The 18615-nt window shown below is 47.2% G+C and overlaps 1 protein-coding gene across 2 annotated transcripts in view; it reads left to right on the top strand.

The window, feature by feature from the left end:
- LOC149354228 (uncharacterized) overlaps positions 1-18615 on the top strand; it is a 51081-nt gene that overhangs the window by 19116 nt on the left and 13350 nt on the right. For both annotated transcript variants that reach the window (XM_089583186.1, XM_089583187.1), the window contains exons 5-6: positions 3202-3234; positions 17877-17998. In XM_089583186.1, coding sequence (XP_089439312.1) covers positions 3202-3234; positions 17877-17998 — 155 coding nt within the window. The remainder of the gene's footprint in view (positions 1-3201; positions 3235-17876; positions 17999-18615) is intronic.

Below are 18615 nucleotides of genomic sequence, written 5' to 3'. Positions count from 1 at the left end.
TGCCTGTTTTCGTTCTGCGAGAATTAGTTCTGATATTGCAGGCAGCCAGGCTTTTCGGCACCAAAGAGGCGGCTTTACATGAGGCGCATGAACGTTCTTGACCTTGTACGTTAAGTAAATGCCACATGTGCTTCGAAAGCGATTTGAATGACACTCCAGAAATATGGTTGCTACGACTTCGAAGATATTTTGCGGTGCGCAGTACGACCATGCCTCTGTTCAGACTTCCTCTAGAACCACTGTCACTCTGTGACAGCAGGCAGCGTTGTCTGTACTAGAAATTCATGTCATAAAGGAAAAAAGCTAAAAGAACATGTTCGCCTGCAATGCGAATGGGCCTACGGCGCACTTTCTGCAGCGATGTGCAGCCCATCGGGTGACAGCGCGCTACTTGCTCCTGGCTCACTCCGTGTCGATGGGCTCCGCACTGAAGCTGCAACAGAAAGTGCTTTCGAACTAGCCGCTGATGATCATAGAAATGTCAAATATTGTTACCGCCTCTGCAATAACTTCATGCTGGCGTGAATGTACAGTTGATTTCCCTAACGCCTTCGTCACTAAAGCGAGCGGAAAATTGAGCCAGGACAAAATAATTAGCAAGAATATGTATGACAAATATACAAGTAAAAGTGTTGACTGCAGAACCTCGTTGATATGTTCCCAGTGTTACAATTTCCTGGATCACACGTCCAAAATTGTAAGAGTTATTTCGCTTTTTTTAATATGTTTTTAGATAATACAATTTCTTAGTATGTTCATAATTTCACTGAGTTCTGATTTAATGGCATGTTTAGTGACCAACCGTAGGTGTGCATTGTGTGAGCGGGTGGAGGCTGTGGGCACGTGACCTCAGCCAAAGCCCGATGGCACTCAGCTGCCAGGGTGACTTCTTTGCAGTGCACCAGTGTAATGAGGAGAAGCATTTAGAATTTAAAAAATGACAGACAATTTAGCATGGTTGGGCCAAATGCAAAATAGATGCTCTAGCACTTCAGTTTTGGTTTGAAGGTCAGTTTTTAAGGCCAAGTAGGCTACAGACAAAGATTGGTGAAATCGATGAGTGGGGGCCTTAGTGCTTACTAAAGCTGGAGACACAAGTTCAGCCTTAATGACATGATGCAATAGCATTAATGCGTTAATGCCCACATGTGCGGAATTGGTCATTCTCTACTTCACATTCATAGATCGCTGAGAGTCCCCATACCACTCCTGTTGCTGTGGTGAGACGGCGAAGCGATGCACCACTGCCCTGCGATGGCAGGTGCTTCCACCGATTCGGGCTTGTGAGGCCCAGTTTACTCTTTCTGAGCAACCTCTTGCGACCAATCATTAATTGAATGGCCACCTGCCATGGTGGGCACTTTGCTCACAATCTGGTGGGCAGCAGGTTGCGGTGAACTCACAAAGTCATGACCTAGGTGGCACACATGCAGCCTACGGGGGCCACCTGGACAGTGTGGGGTTGAGATGGGGGGTAAATGCGTTCTCCCAGCTAAGCTGCGGCTGACATTCCAAACCGCCAGACCCCACCGCGTTGTCGTGCTCACTAACAAGTGCGCGCCGACCACGGTTGGCCTAGCTCTGAGGAAAACTAAGGAACAACAAGGGCCGACACAGAAAAGCGTTTATTGCTGCAACAAGAGAAACGCCAGCTAGCAATAAAATGTGCTGAGGAATCGAGGCCATCCGACTCATCAGCAAGGTTAGAGTGAATGTTGCCCATGCTAGGGCAGGGGAGGAGCTCCGAGGCTGGACGGGACAAGCTCGTGAGAAAATGTTCCCATGAGGCCTCGCTTCGCTGGCTGATAGCAGGGAGCCGTGCCGAGACGCCTTCAAGCGACGAGTTGTTGAGCCGAAGAGCAAGGGCTGCCTCCCGCCTGCACATGCAGCAGTCATGCTGTCCGTGGTGCTCATGTTGTTGCAGCGCAGGCACCCTTATTAAGGCAATTAGGGAGGGCGCATCGTGGAGAAGCAAACCAAAGGGTACAGAGCGGGGCGAGTCCCAATTATGCTTGAGCTGTTTGTTGTCACGCATTTTGTTATGATGCCTCTTTCCATTATGAATTTTTCGTATTATGTCATTTTTGTTGTAAAATAACTGATTGCTCTTGCTGACCGTCTTGTGTTTGCCGATGTCATGATTCATGATTTCTGCTGCTTATTATCCCCCTCTCCTGCTTGGGCACGTGACATGTCCGCAGTATTTCATAAATGAATAAATTAAATAAACAAGCAGACAGACAGTGGTGAGATGGGTGAGTGAGGTTCTTAGTGCTGATGCACTAAAAAAAAGGCGACAGCAAAATTCTAGAGGCCTACCTACTGTGTGATGTCAGTGCACGTTAAAGGAGAAATATCCGGAGCCCTCTACTAAGGCGCCCCTCATAGCTTTAGTCGCTTTGGGACGTTAAACCCCCATAAATTACAATAAAAAAAAGTCGACAGTGTCTCACATACAAATGACCCTGGTCTGGGGGTGCGCGAAACTAAAGAGCAGGGATGCAGCGGCAGTCATCCGCCATGGTGGCTTCTCTAGAGAGCATAAGTCTGATGGACTGAAGCATCTGGGAACATCGTCTATGACGAAAAGGTCCCCGGGAAAGTACATTGTGAAGTTTCTTTTCCACTAAGGGCCATGCAGATGTGGGCAGAAGCAACCACCAGAAAAGCTCTCAGATTTTATATTTTCAGCTCATCAGATCTAGCACTGACCGGCCTTTATAGGAAATGAAAGTGCAACAGATTCCTTTGTACTTATTCTCAAGTCACATTTTTCAAAATCTCAATGGTTTGTGGTTGTGCGTTTTTCTTAATAATAAACTTGTTCACAGCATTTGTTAAGAGACGTATCAGTGAGGTTCTCTGTATTTTGATGAAGAAATTAACATGCATTCATGATGCAGGTGTATCCATTATGTGAGAAATGTGGTAGCGCCATTGCCATGACTTACTCTGGAAAAGGGTCAGTAGTGGAGCCTAGAGATTAGCCCTCACATGGAATGGCTTTTTTTTTTATTTTGCTAATTAAAATGAACTTTACATGTCAAGAACCTGTGCAAACATCATTTTGTTGCATTGTTATAGGTTTTAACTGACTGTACATGTTAGAGGTTGTAAAAGGAGAAACGTTTGTATCTACTAAGTTATGTATCTATGTTATGTATGTACTAAGGCTCATTTTTCTGCTGCTTCTCTTTCAAGGAGGGGAATGGTGCCGCTGCTGAGGGTAAAGAAGTAAGTGTGTTCTCATTTTTTTGTTCTTCCATTTTCTTAATTACTTTGCTCTGCTCATGTCATTTTTTTGTTGGGAAGTTTATGTGACTTCACTACTGTGGTAAGCCTATACAAAACACCTCTCTTTGTAATTTCAAGCCTGAGGATAGTGTGTGGCCTCTTGTTTTTGTCATCTCTATCAGCACAAGGGTTTGGTTGAAACTGCACAGTGTCGCACAGAATTGATCTAATGGTGCAGACCACCACTAGTGCGCTTTTTGGTGCGTACTGTGAGCATAAAGTCTGTTGCTGTGGTACTATCACGGGTAAAAGTAACAGACCCCCCCTCCAACTTCCAATCGTTGCTGCTCTGCATGGGAGCACCACCTCACAATGCAATTCTAGTGTCGAGACCACCATAGTGGGCCGTTCTCGAAACCAGGAGTGCCTTGTCGGATGGAGCCCTCAGGCATAGTGGCTTGGATCAGGGCTTGGAGGGGGGGGGGTCTCTTACCCACAGCAGTACATATGGTGATTGGTGCACACATGCAATGCGTATAGTCAAAAGTGCAGCTAATGGCTGTTGGCAATGCGTGGCAACAGCCATTAGCTGCACTTTTGACTTTTTGTTGGCCATGGCCTGACCTTTTGGATTTCAGAGTTGGCAAACATATATTTGGTCCGTCGTTGTTTTGCAATTCAGAGGTAAAGTGGAAAAAATTAGTTTTTTGCACTTCCGATACTCATTGTTCAGTTTGAGTTTGAAAATGGAATATGCGCACACTCCTAATCTCTGTTGAAAAATACACAAGGGTGAATGATACTGATTGCTGAGAGCATGAAAGGTAGGTTAAGTGACGCCGTAGTGTTGCTTTTATTTTAGTGCACAAACTTCTCCATTCATTGTATACTAGGGAACCTTACCACAGTACCTCATGTACAGGTAAACTGTTTGAAGTGTTCAATTCTAAAGTCAAATGCCTCAGTGAATTCAGCCTCCTCCGTTATCATGCACTTCTGAAATGTAGTTTGTTTTGTTTCTTATCAGTTTTTAAGGCATACATAAGTATGTGATTGTTGCTTCTGGGAAGAGTATAGCAATTGAATAATAAGCATTTAACCAATGAAAGGATAATGCTGCATGAAAATGATTGCTGAGTGATAAGTGCGTTCACAGAGGTTAAAGCACGATTTTTTTTGTTGAATCAGCAATGTGTTAGAAATAGCAGGGGCCTCAAACACATGTACTGCAAGCAGCATGCAGCCCACCAGGACTTGCTGTGCGGCCCACTGACCCAGGGGAGCCTTATTGCACTTGCTGCGTGGTCCACTGCCCCTAAGGATTTCCACCATTATTCCAGAGGAGCCTCATCAGTTCCTGCTTTTTTTTAGTATTATTAAATAATTCCTCTGGTGTCTGGTTATCCCTGCCTATGTTAGTAGAGCAGAATCCCGCTTTTATGTTCCCGGGTGCTGGTCTTCTCTGCTGCTACATTGTTGGGAGCCACTCCTACAGGAACTCCCCATAGAAACCCATGCAATACAGTTGCCGACCGATTTTTCGGGCTCGACGGGGTATGAATAAGCGGAAGTCTGAAAAATCCGTGAACCTCATAAGGATCCCTCTGCTGCAGAAAAATCGGCTTCAGAAATTGCGAACTTCGCTGTTTGCTGCATCCTGATTTCAGGAGATACTAGGTTGTATTCAAGCCAGAATCAAGCTTTCGTCATGTCAGCAGGTCACTTCATCAATACCATATCTGTGCGACGTGGCCGCAGGTCATGCCATGAACGTGCTGCGATGCACGCTCCGCGCCACATGAAGCGAGAGCAAAGTTTTCTGGGGAAACAACGGTCGCAATGACCAAAAGAGGGAACCCATCGGAAGAAGCGAGATCCTTCAGCTGCACCCCCTGGCCTCACTTCCCCCTACTATGTGCGCCGCTGTCAAAGCTGCAGCGGATGCTGCGTTGTCGCACTTTTTATTTGGAGGCCATCCCATTCGTAACGAGGAGTGTGCCTTCCTTCAACGTGACCGGCTACAATGAGAATGAATAGCCAAGCCTGTCCATGCCAGTCTGTCTGATTGCCTTCATTTAATTCCAAGATGGTGCTCGAGTGAAGGGGCTGGTTTTTTGTGGTGGCGATGCCTGCTTGAGTCTATGTTGGGTCGAATACGATCTGCAGAGAATTTTTGGCGTGCATTTAAGTCTGAAAAATGTAAATTTTTGGCTCCACAGGGTCCAAAATATCGGTCGTGAATGTGCACATGTTCCTATGAGGTGCCCGACTGTTCCTCAGTAAAGTCCGAATTATCATGCAACTCTGAATTATTGGTCTGAAAAATCGGTCGGCTACTGTGCAAACGGCTGTTACATTGCAGTGGTGGCAGCATTCCTGCATGTTACGTCATGAATGTCGCCTTGTGTCACCGTGCTGTCGGAAACTATGCCATGAGAGAGGGCATGGGGAGTGCTGCACTAGATGTGCTTGTGTGGGTTGGCTGCAAGGTTTCTGCCTTCTGCTGTTTTTCTGACCCCTGCAGCACTGTGAAAACAGCGCTGGGGTGCATGCGTGCTGCAGTGTGGCCAGCTTCGCACATGCTCACTCCTTATTGCCACCTCCCTTCTTACAGACAACTGCTCAAAGGCGTTTTGGACACTATGCGCATGCAGAAGGATCATGAGCCACAAAGCTGTGAAAATTCTAGAGAAGCATGTTGTGCTTGAAGGAAATTAAATAGGCTAAGCTTAGTGGCTTAGCTCATTAATCCGCAAGATCCGATTGGAATTTGTGGCTGAGAGGCCTGGAGTGGTAGAAGGCCCCTGTATGACCACCTCATGGTTGTTGGCCAGCAATGCAGGTGGTGGCCTTTTCTCCTTTCTCAATGCACGCAGATACAGCTGCTGATAAAGCACACAGACCAGTGCAACATGATCCTTTTCCCAGCGCTGAGCTTTTGACCTCACCCACGCCATGCATGCTCTTATGCTCCGACAAGCTGCTTGACCCGTGCATGCGCAGTAATGGTGGATAAGCTGTGCCCGCTCTGCTCTTCTACCTGATGCTGCGCATGCCTGTTCTCTCGACCACCTGTGCTTGGCTCCACCTCTTCTCCTCCGTGGTTGATTCACCCGAGGCGAGTAGCATGGATAGCACCCTATTAGCCTGGTGGTGGTATATCACGTGGTAAAACTATTACTGCTCTCGCTGTACACTGTAATCGGCTGCTGCATTTCCTGGCTAGTATGTTGTTTTTCTTCTTTGGTCCAGTGGAAAACGTAATAGTGGGGTTCTACTCATAAGAAAGCTTGACGAGTAACTTTAGATGGAGCTTTAGACTTGTTTGGATTGGCTTTATATTTGTTAGAATTTGTTTTTGTCTACTTTTGCTTACTTTTCTGCATTAGTTTTTTCTTGGACCCCCTTTTTCTTCTCTCCTCTCTTCTGGGAGACAGTGCCAATGTGGCCCGTGCGGCGAGATGTGTTTGATACACCCGATTTATACACGGGTGGTTCCATGTAAGATCGAACAAAGGGTGGTTCGTTGACCTCTTAAATTTATTTGAAACTTCTATATATTGTTGCCTGATGACTGGACAGAAGCCATCCGCATTGGTTTTGTCCCCCAAAATTTTTTCGAAGCGCGCAAAATTAATGACTGTGAGGTGGAGTTCTGCACTTAAGTGCTCTGCTGTTTTGGCGAACTTTCGTTGTGAATTACATAAAATATATTAAAGTTAGGTACCTGAAAATTGTTGAGTAAATATATGGATGTTTTTATTTGTGCTCCGTTATTTTTCTCTGCCTGCAGGCAATAGATGTTTTTACAAAATTTGTCAAAATCCGCACAAAGAACGTTTTTGCATCTAGTTTGCAGTTCGTTATATCAAAGACCGCTTGTAGCAGAATGGCAGTAATAGTGCATTATAATGTGTGCAAACATACCTATCAAACTCTGAGTTCATATTTGTCTTTTTATAAAGAGGTAATGGCGCTAACTTCAAGAAAACATACAATAAAAACTTCTGACAATTAAAAAAAAACGTTTTTTATATTTTTTAAACTTTGTCCACACGTTCTCCTTTCCCGTATTCACGCAAATCTAAGGCGACATTTTTTGTTTTAAATATGGTGCACAGTTTAGGGGGGGTCGTCTTAAAGGTGCACTGAAGAGGAATCTGAACTCGTCTTTTTGCCGCGGGAACTCAATCTACACGTTCCGAGCATTCTTAGAAACTTCGATTTATTGCCCTGTGTGGCTGATTTCCCTTATTAAATCGAATTAACACCCGGCTCCCGCCTTTTTTTTTTTTTAATTCTCCCTCGTACGGTGGGCGGAGTCGACCAACGCGGACAGTGCCTTTCACCCAGTTCCGTGGCGGCTTGCCGCTCTGCCATCGGCGGAGTAATACGTAGTAGTCTAGTCCGTAGAAGCAAATAGTCCGCGTGTATTTTTATTTCTTCGGGCTTATTTTGCGGTTATATTATCTGCAAATGAAACTATTTATTCGCGGAAACGAAACCTAAAAAACAAAATGAAGCGAAAGCAAAGCCTCCACGGAGCTGGCTGAAAGGCACTCCCCGCGTTGGTCGACTCCGCCCACCGTACGAGAGAGAATTAAAAAAAAAGGCGGGAGCCGGGCATTAATTCGATTTAATTAGGGAAATAGGCCACACAGGGCAATAAGTTGCAGTTTCTAAGAATGCTAGGAACGTGCAGACTGAGTTCCCGCGTCAAAAAGACGAGTTCAGATTCCTCTTCAGTGCACCTTTAAATTCGAGGCCGTCAGAAAACCAGGTTGAAGAAGGAAGATCGGTCTGTGCGACGAAAGGACAAAGCTTACGCGGGAAGTGCACGAAAGGCTATGGTTGTAACCTGGCGACTGAACATTGCCGAAAAAATTTCCTCCTGGTGTGATTGTCCGCTGTAATGAAAAGGGGTGGATGAATGCGGACATGTTCAACGACTGGCTCTGCACCATTTGGTTCCTTCATCCTGGAGCACTGCTGAGGCCACATTCGATGCTGGTTGTGGACGCATTCGAGGGGCACACCACTGACGCTAGCAAGGCTTTGATGTCAGTGCATGTTAAAGAACCCCAGGTGGTCGAAATTTCCGGAGCCCTTCACTGCGGTGTCTCTCATAGCCTTAGTCGCTTTGGGACGTTAAACCCCATAAAACCAAAACCGAGCCAGATCTTTTCTAAGGAACTGAGATCCAATCCTCCATGCAATCTATAAACATAGCAGGCAAGAAGTCAAATATACTGTATAAGGAACGACTGGCAGCCGTTCAAGTGGTGGGGCGAGGAGGTCGATGAAGTGCAGTTCTGGTTCCTGAGTGACTCCTGGGAGTGTGCCTGTTGTGACGCTCTTCAATAAACGACCACCTACCTGCGCTTCGAAGACTCACCTTTACACTTGGTGGAGGTGCCTCGATCCCCGTTCCGGTCCTCAACATGGAACTTCGGAGTGGAACGTTACTCGCCCCGGCCACCATGCCAAGCGGACCGACTCAACTATCGCCGCCCATCTCTGCCACCGTCCTGTGTTCCGGGGTGCAACGCCAGCGCGACCCTTCTCCATTCAGTGGTACGGACGACTATGACGTCGACGACTGGCTGGCTGGCCTCATATGAGCGCGTCAGCACTTACAATCGGTGGGATGATTCCATCAAGTTGAGCAATGTCCTCTTCTACTCACAGACGTTGCCAACCTATGGTTTCATAACCATGAAGCCCACCTTCCCACCTGGTCCTCATTTAAGACTAGCTTCACTGACGTTTTTGGCCATCCCGCTGTGCGGAAACTCTGCGCCAAGCAACATCTCCGTGCTCGAGCTCAACTACCGGCTGAAACTTTCACGAGCTATATTGAAGACATCGTTGATTTATGCAAGCGTGTCAACCCATCAATGTCTGAGGCAAAGTTAACCACATTCCTAAAGGGATAGCTGATGATGCTTTTCAAATGCAAAAGAACTCCACCTCCGTCAGTACCATCATCCAGCTCTGCCATAACTTTGACGAGTTGCGCAAGCAACGCGCTTCTACGCGGCAGTCTGGTGCACCTACAGATAGTCTTGCTGGCTTGGCCCTTGGTCCCTCGTCTTCGGAGCAATCCCTGTTCATGGAGCGCGTGAAAGATTGCATACGCGAGGAAGATGCCTGCCAACTTTCTCTTCTGCATCATGTTCAAGACCCTGCCTGCCCTACTGCCGACCTAGCGCCCTCCCTTGCGCCGACTATGCGCCATGTTGTTCAGGAGCAGGTCGCTGCAGTCCTGCCATCCAGCCCCCTGCCTCCTCCTGTCGCAGCACTGCTCACCTGTGCTGAAGCTGTCACCCGGACACCGCGCTCACTTGCCCCTCCCACTTACCGCAGCAGTCCTGCCTGTTATGCTCCACCCTCGTCCATGCCACCTCCGCTAGCCTTGTTTCCTCGCACATGGCACCCTACGAACCCTTGGCGCACTGCTGATAATCATCCCATCTGCTACGCTTGTGGGCTTCGAGGCCACGCAGCACGTATCTGCCATCAGCGCTTGCCTCGTTCTGGGGATGCTGTCCGCCCGTACGGATACGATCACGAGCTTCCCTTGCCCATTGGCTCTTCTGGCTCGTCTAGGCCTCGCCCCCAGTATCCGACTCGCCGCTCGCCTTCCTCTCAACGCCGTTCAATTTCCCCAATGCTTTAGCGGCCGGATCCCCTCCCAGAGGAAAACTAAACGGCGCAGTTCCAGAGGAAGAACTGCGTCTTTTGAGAACTCGTTAAGTCCTCCGTTTCCTCCTGCTAACGTGATTCAGGCGTTTGTCGAAGGTGTCCCTGTTCTCGCGCTCGTTGACACGGGCGCTGCCGTGTCTGTGATTAGTGACCCTCTTCGCCGCAAAATTCGTAAGGTGACGACATCCCGGTCTGACTTTTCGCTCTGTACAGCCAGCTTGCAGCACATCTACCCCATCGCAGCCTGTGCGGTACGCGTTTCTATCAACAACGTAGCATATCCCATTGAGTGTGTTGTGCTGGGTGAGTGCTCTCACGATGTCATCCTAGGCTGCGACTTCCTCTCAATCCACCGTGCAGTGACTGACTGTGCCCGCGTTGAACTTACGCTCTTCTATGTGCGCTCCGCTAAGCTTCTCGTAGCTGCCGACACTGCCATACCTCCCTTCTCTTCTGCCCTCGTTCTGCTCCGACCCGACTCTGCCTTCAGCAGCCCTGTTCTCTTCACACCCACCACAGCTGCCACCCACCATCACCATCTTCCGATTTCTTTCGTCGTTCTCTCGATTTTCGATGGTCACTGTGTCACCTATGTATTGCCGATGGTCACTGCCATCTATGTCTCCAGGGGCCAGATCCCACTGCGGTTCCGTTCAGGAACAACGTTGCAAGAACCCTCCCCGCCACGAACCCGCTCCGTTACAGCCGTTACCCTGCCCTGCCCGCCCCTTTGATCGCGTCGGCGTTGATCTTTACGGTCCGCTTCCAACCAGTTCAGCTAACAACCGCTGGGTCATCGTGGCCATTGACCACCTAACCTGCTACGTAGAAACGTCGCCTCTCCAATCTGCCACCGCCCAGGATCTTGCTTCTTTCATCCTACACTGTCTTGTTCTTCGTCACGACGCCCCGAAGCCATGTTTTCTACCGGAAGCCGTTGCGGCGCTGCTAAAGGAATGCCAAATCGCTGTACCAGCGCTTACCACCCCCAACGGCATGACTGAGCGGTTCAACTGCACACTCGGTGACATGCTCGCCATGTACGTTGATACCGCTCACTCCAACTGGGACAAAGTACTTCCTTTCGTGACTTACGCATATACTACGGCTATGCAGACAACGACGGGATTCTCCCCTTTCTTCCTCTTATATGTTGAGAGCCTACATCCACCATGGACACCATCCTTCCTTATTGCCCTGAGCCTTCCGAGACCACATCCCTTTCCGAAGCTCACATGTATGCTGAAAAATGTTGGCAACTTGCACGCTCTTTCACCACACAGCTCCAGCGGCACCAGAAGCACTGTCGGGACTCCTCGAACCCTCCCGCATCATATCCCTCAGGCACACTCGTTTGGCTCTGGGTGCCTTCCTCCACTCCCGGCCTCGCCACGAAACTGCTTTCCCACTATCATGGCCGGCGTGAAACTGTATATGTCGGCTGTCTTAAGCCCTACTATGACCCGACCATCCTTTCGTCCCCATATGTCGCCAGGATGGCTCCTTTATTCTGCGGGGAAGTAACTGTAATGGGAACGACTGGCAGCCGTTCAAGCGGTGGGACGAAGAGGTCGACGAAGTGCAGTTCTGGTTCCGGAGTGACTCCTGGGAGTGTGCCTGTCGTGACGCTCTTCGGTAAACGACCACCGACCTGCGCTTCGAAGACTCACCTTTACAATACATAATTTCCAAATTCTTGCTCAAGGGTCTCATTGGAGGGGTCGTAACTGCAAGAGAAACAAAATTATGCAACATATTTTTATTGATTGTGAAATCTGACATAAAAGAGAACATGTGGACAAAGTTTAAAAGGTGTAAAAAATTTTTTTTTAATTCTTGTCGGAAGTTTTCATTGCCCTGTGTTTTCTTGAAGTTAGCGCCATTATATCTCTTTATAGAAAAGACATATAAATATGAACTTCAGCAATTTGATAGGTCTGTTTGCGTAGATTATAATGCAGAATTGCTGCCACCCTGCTACAAGGCGTCTTTGATATACCTGCAAACGAGATGCAAAAACGTTCTTTGTGTGGATTTTGACAAATGTTATAAATCTATAGCTTGCAGAAAGTCAGAAAATTAAAACATCCATATATTTACTCAATTTTCGTTTCCCTAACTTATTGTAATTCATAACCAAAGTTGCCAAAACAACAGAGCACTTTAGCACGGAGCTCCACTTCTCGGTCATTAATAATTTCGCGTGATTCTAAAAATTTTTTGGGGGCAAAACCAATTGTGGATGACTTCTTTCCAGTGATCAGGCAAGAATATAAGAGGTTGACCAGCCACTCTTTGTTCGATCTTACGTGGAACCACCCACACTGCTTCATTTGGCCTGCAGGGGCACCTTGTGTAACAAGGTGTTGGTGCTTGGCGCCACCACGGACCCTTAGCCCCCATACCATAGCGATAGGTTGAGAGGGGGAGGGAAGAAACCATGAACGGTGGTTTTCAGGGCCGTGGTCAAGCCTCGGCCGATGGGCTCCTCGTCTGTCTACCAGGCGGGGTGTCCCGGGGCCTTCCTCTGTGTATAAGGGTGAATCAGAGGCGACAGAATATTAGGAACCCTTAGTCTGTATGTGCCGTATGGATAAATCTGCAAAAAAAAACCTGATCGGCCCCCAAAAAGGGTTCGCACTGATGTCGAGAAACTGATGCCACAAAAGCCAGAAGCATTTACAAAGTTTTTCATGATTCACTCGAATACTGATGAACCTGTAGCCAACTTGTCTGCATTTGTCATTGCCAAAACTTTAAAGAATTGTGTAGGCAAAAACTACAAAGCAAAAAAAAAGCAGAGAACCGGAGATCTCTTGCAGAAATCGACACAAAAGAGCAAAGTAACAAACTTCTGTCATTGCAAAATCTTGGTGAAATGAGTGTAGAAGTAACTCCGCACCGCACCCTGAACCAATCTAAGGGCGTCATGTCTGATTTTGAACTACTACAAAGTATTGATGGGGAACTAGAACTAGTCGAACAAGGAGTAATAGCAGCCCGACGAATAAACATCCGGAGAATGCTGAAATCAAGACCAAACACATAGTCCGAACTTTCAATAGCACAACTCTGCCCGATTCCATTCATGTCGCATACCTACATTGTAAAGTCCGCCCATACATACCGAATCCGAGACAATGTTTCAAATGCCAGCGCATTCGACACAGCATGTTGGCTTGCCGGGATAAACCCACTTGTGTCACATGCAGAGCAGAGAGACATACTGAGGAGAGATGCAAGCGCACACCGAAATGCATCAACTGCAACCGCGCACATGGCGCGTACTCCATGTCATGCCCAGTCTGGAAAACAGAAAAACAAATTATAACTTTGAAGACCGCAGAAAGCCTGTCCTACCTTGAGGCAAAAAAAAAAAAAAAAGTCTGTTTTCAACAAAAAGAGACATACTCTGAAGCGGTGACGCTGGGACCGCTGCCGCCTTCGGTTTCTGTCGGCACACAGGTCGATCTGGTGGACCTGGCGTCGACATCCAGTCCCCCACCACAGAAGCCGGTGGCACAGTCCACAGGGCTGAAAATTTCGCAAGGCCATGTGATCCTCGCTGGAGGCCCTCAGGCCCCACTTTCAGCAGCGGCATCCTCGGCGACAGACACCCAGAACAGCTCTGCTGAACTGGACCTGTCGCTCCACCCCGCTAAGAAGGCAACTGCTGGTCTAAGAGACTGCCGCTGGAGCAGGGCCTGGTTCAGTGGTGCCAGCCAAAAAGACGAATGCGAAGGCCACGGGCCATCGCGACCGAGAAGCATCCTCCACGCCCACCGTGGAGGATACGGATGGCAGCGAGAGCCCGCCGACATCCAAAACTCGCACATCCGTGGCGTCTCCACGAAAATCCGGTGCCACGAGAGTGGCGAGGGATTCAACTCCTGGTTCGACACCACAGCAGCGGTGGCGAGACTCCCTAGAGAAGAAAGGGAAACCATGAATCACTGCTCCTGGAAATAAGCTGGCGATTGGGGAAACTTATCACAATGGAACTGTAGAGGTATACACAGAAACTACTCCTACATAACCGATATACCGATATACTCAAAACAATGGTACCTACAGCTGTGTGCCTACAGGAAACGAACCTTGGGCCACAGCACACAAACATCTTAAAAAAATATAATATTTTCCGGAAAGACCGAGTGCAGGCTAGCCGACTCTGAGGAGGCGTCACTATCATTACGTAAAGCGACTTCCCCGCAAGAGAGGTACCATTGAAGGCAAACTTGGAAGTGGTCGCAGTGAACATCATTAGCCATAAAACAATAACAATATGCTCCGTGTACATACCACCACACAACACAATTACCATGCATGCCTTAGAAGAACTTCTTAAGGCACTGTTTTGATTTTTCTGAGAGACTGCCTTGAATGATGGACTGTGACTTTGTCTCTCTTCCCTTTTTAATCCCCTCATTCCCTTCCCTAGTGCAGGGTAGCCAACCGGAAACCTTTCTGGTTAACATCCCTGCCTTTCCCCTCTCTGTATCTCTCTCTCTCTTTTAAACAATTGCCTGAGCCATATGTGATAACTGGGGATTTTAAGGCACACTCCTCATTCTGGGGAAGTGAGCATGCTGATTCCAGGGGACAGCTCATCAAGGATTTTGTTCTTTCAAATAGCATATGTTTAATGAATACAGGAAAAGCCACGTGTTGCTGCCCCAGCTTTGGAAAAATGAACTGCCTCGATTTAGCATTTGCATCTCCATTGGTTTTCAGTGATTTTATTTGGGATGTTTTAGACGACCCTTGGGGAAGTGACCACTTACCTACGGTTTTAAAGCTACATCAGCTACATCCATCATCCCCACGAGGTCATGGCGATGGAAAATTCATCTCGCTGATTGGGCACTTTTCAGAACAAAGGCCACAGTGGAAAATGAATATGCCGAAACCCTTACTATAGAAGAAATAAATGAAAAATTTGTGACATGCCTAATCTTTGCAGCAATAGAGGCTATCCCACGGACGTCTAAAATTGCATGAAAAACATGTAAAGTTTGGTGGTCAAATGGATGCAAATTGGCTAAAAAGCAGCAAAACAAGGCTTGGGGCAACCTTCGCAGATATTCCACTGCAGGAAATTTGCTCACCTTCAAAAGGGCTAGGCCGAAGTACGATATATTAGACGCAATGCAGAAAGGGCATCATGGCAACAGTACATATCCATGATAAACAGCTCATTATCATCAAAGAAAATGTGAGAACAGGTGCAGAAATTCACTGGGAGTTTTACTCCTTTCACATTTTCAATGCTAACAACACCCGGTACTCAAACAACATTAGAAGAGCAGGCCAACATATTAGGTGTGCATTTTTTCACAGTTTCAAGCTCATCCAACTACACACACACACATTCCAAAAGCATAAACTACAGTAGAAAAACAAAAACTTCCCTTCGGAACATGCTTACATGAAGACTACTATCGGCTTATACACTGCAGGCATACCTCGGCACCGTAAGAGGTGGCTCAATCACACTCACGGCCACTCGCACTCACATCCACTCATTCGCACTCATGTCCACTCGCTCTCACAACCACTCATTCACACTCACATTTATGACCACTTGCACTTACAACCAGTCACTCACACTCATGACCACTCACACTCGTGCTCACACTCACAACAACTCACTCACACTCATGACCACTCGCTGGAGAAATCCCTCAAGCATGGAAAGCAACAATCTAGTACCCTTCCTAAAACCTGGCAAACCACCAACTAGTCCCATCAGTTACAGACTAATAGCACTCGCTAGCTGTATAGCAAAATCATTCGAAAGCATCCTAAACATCAGACTAGCCTTCATACTTCAGTCCCAGCGACTTTTAGATATACACCAATGGGGGGGGGGGGGGGGGGGGGATCACTTTGTCCGCTTTTAGAACACAGTCTGGGAAGCGTTCATCCACAACCAACACTGTATCGGGGTCTTCGACCTGGAGAAGACTTACGATACCACGTGGAGGTTTGGTATCCACCGTGACCTAGTGGACCTAGGTATCCGTGGTAGGATGCTGAGCTGTTTGAGCGACTTCCTGGCCAACCGCACGTTCAGAGTCCGCCTGGGCGCAACCTTCTCCGACACTTTTACTCAACAAAGTGGTGTACCCCTGGGGGTGCATCCTCAGCACGACCTTATTCATCATCAAAATGAACTCCATAGGAAAAGTAATCCCAAAATCCATAATGTACTCAGTTTACGTAGGTGACCTGCAGATAGCATGCGCGTCTTCCAGCATACCTACTTGTGAGCGACAGATACATGTGACAATAAATAAACTGGCTACCTGGGTAGATAGAAACGGATTTAGATTTTATCCTCAGAAAAAAGTAGCGGTTCTATTCTCTTTGAGGCGAGGCCTATAGCCCGACCCCACACTATATCTAAACTAAACCCCACTACCAGTCAAGCGAGAGCATAAATTTCTAGGCGTCACCTTGATAAAAAACTCACTTTCTTACCATATATATACAACTTAAAAAAGGTTCCCAGGCCCAATGTGCTGAAACTACTGTCAAGAAAACGCTGGGGGTCTGATAGGGCATGCCTGTACATATATATATCGTTCTCTGCTTTGCTCTAAGTTATACTATGGGTCCATAGTATATGGCTCAGCAAGACCATCCTACATAAAACGACTAGATCCTATTCATAGTCTTTGTTTACAGTTATCTTCCGGTGCTTACAGAACGTCCCCAAAAGCAAGTCTGTATGTGGAAACTAATGAACCTGCCTTGGAAGATAGAAGAACTGCACTGACTTGTTCATACATCCTTAAAATCCTTTCTCAGCCTTAACATCCCTGTTACCCTATTGACACGAAATGCCGATCCCGAATACTCAACAAGCCTCACGCCATTGAGCCGTTGCTGTTGTGCTTTGAAGGAAAATGCAAAGTTCTGAACATACTGAATGAAATACGAACCGCTACCACCGTGGTACTCTCTCCCTACATCGTGTGACGTCACACTAACGCGCTTTCGGAAAACCTGTACACCACATGAACATGTGCCCCGCCGCGGTGGCTCATTGGTTACGGCGCTCGGCTGCTGGCCTGAAGGATGCGGGTTCGATCCCGGCCGCGGCGGCCGAATTTCGATGGAGGCGAAATTCTAGAGGCCCGTGTACTGTGCGATGTCAGTGCACGTTAAAGAACCCCAGGTGGTTGAAATTTCCGGAGCCCTTCACTACGGCGTCCCTCATAACCTGAGTTGCTTTGAGACATTAAACCCCAATAAACCAGAACCATGGAAATAAAACATGCGAACTTGCCATCTAGGGATCACATGAAGTTAGTATGTAGCAAACTAAGATCCAAATGGCAAGCTTCTTGGGAAAATGAAGGAAACAACAAGCTGCATTCTGTAAAGCCCATTTTAAAAGAATGGAAATCATGGCACTATGAAGAGCGTGTTATCGAAGTAATTTTATGTCGTTTACGCATAGGTCACACACACATCGCCCATAAAAAAACGACAAACCTGTGTGTGAAATGTGTGGTGATGAGCTCACAGTTAATCACATTTTAATCTCGTTTGCATCTTGAAGGACTTAGAAGATAAGTTTTTACTGTATTTTACAATGAACACATTTCATTTCATCCCGCATTGCTCTTAGGCGAGCAAGCAGTCGTCGATTTTTCTCTTGTTTGTAAGTTTCTGAAGAAAACAAGTGTTTTAAATCTAATATAACATCATAGCATCTGTACACTTAATATAACGGACCATCTAACCTTGTGTTTGGTGCATGATAGCCACAGTTGCTTATGCGCCATAAAACCTCGTATAACTAACTGCTTCAGTTGTTTGAGTACAGTAGGAGACACACGGCCTCATGGTAAAGCGAATGCTAGTTATGTGCTAATACGAAGTGTGAACTGGGAGCTGCCCTTTTTTATTTTTTTGTCTCTTGTTAGGGATTAGGCAAAACAGGTTCAAAGCCTTCTGGCAAGCCTACCAAGCCTGCAGGTTCTGGTGCCAAGGGACAGCCAGGAGGTAGATCTGAGAAGAAGAATGGCAGTGCACGTCAGGATCAAGGGTGAGGACTTTTTCTATTGTTCATTGCAGTGTTATGCATGCCCATGTAATACCACTGCACATACGTATCCGTTCAGACAAATTGCAGCTGTTGTACTAAGGCACAGTTGCAGTGTGTTTGCTCAAGTGTGACTATCATTTAGTGACAACCCTTGCTTGTTAACTTCATATCATTGGCAAGCTAGTTCTTAATTTCATGCTTCTGTGGTAGTGGCAGTTCAGTTGCATTGTGCAGCAATGCCAATCTTGCATCAAATTCGCTGAACTGCGCCATCCTGATAAAAATCTGGAAGATTGCGCCAAACTGCTCCGAACTTGCTGCTTTCGAACTGGGCGGCACTGTGTGCCGGCTATGCAAGTGCACATAACTTCGTCTCCTTGATTTGGCTGCACTTAGAGCACAAGTTCACAAAAAGTGCCGGGCCAGTGCAGTGCCAGTTCTTGCGGTGCAAGGGTAGCCTGGCATTAGTGTTTCCGGTGCAGCAGCCAAATCTAGTGCAGAAATGCTCGTCTGCTGCAGCCATGTACTGCAGCCGCGTGGTTTTAGTATATGTAGGATTGTTTTCAATTTTTTTAATGCTGTGCATTTGCTCGAAGTGACGAATTTTGCAGGGCGGC

The sequence above is a fragment of the Amblyomma mixtum genome, chromosome 3 (assembly GCF_055824585.1).
Source record: "Amblyomma mixtum isolate Tamu chromosome 3, ASM5582458v1, whole genome shotgun sequence".
Lineage (NCBI taxonomy): Eukaryota > Metazoa > Arthropoda > Arachnida > Ixodida > Ixodidae > Amblyomma > Amblyomma mixtum.
This window is presented reverse-complemented; position numbering and strand designations above follow the sequence as displayed.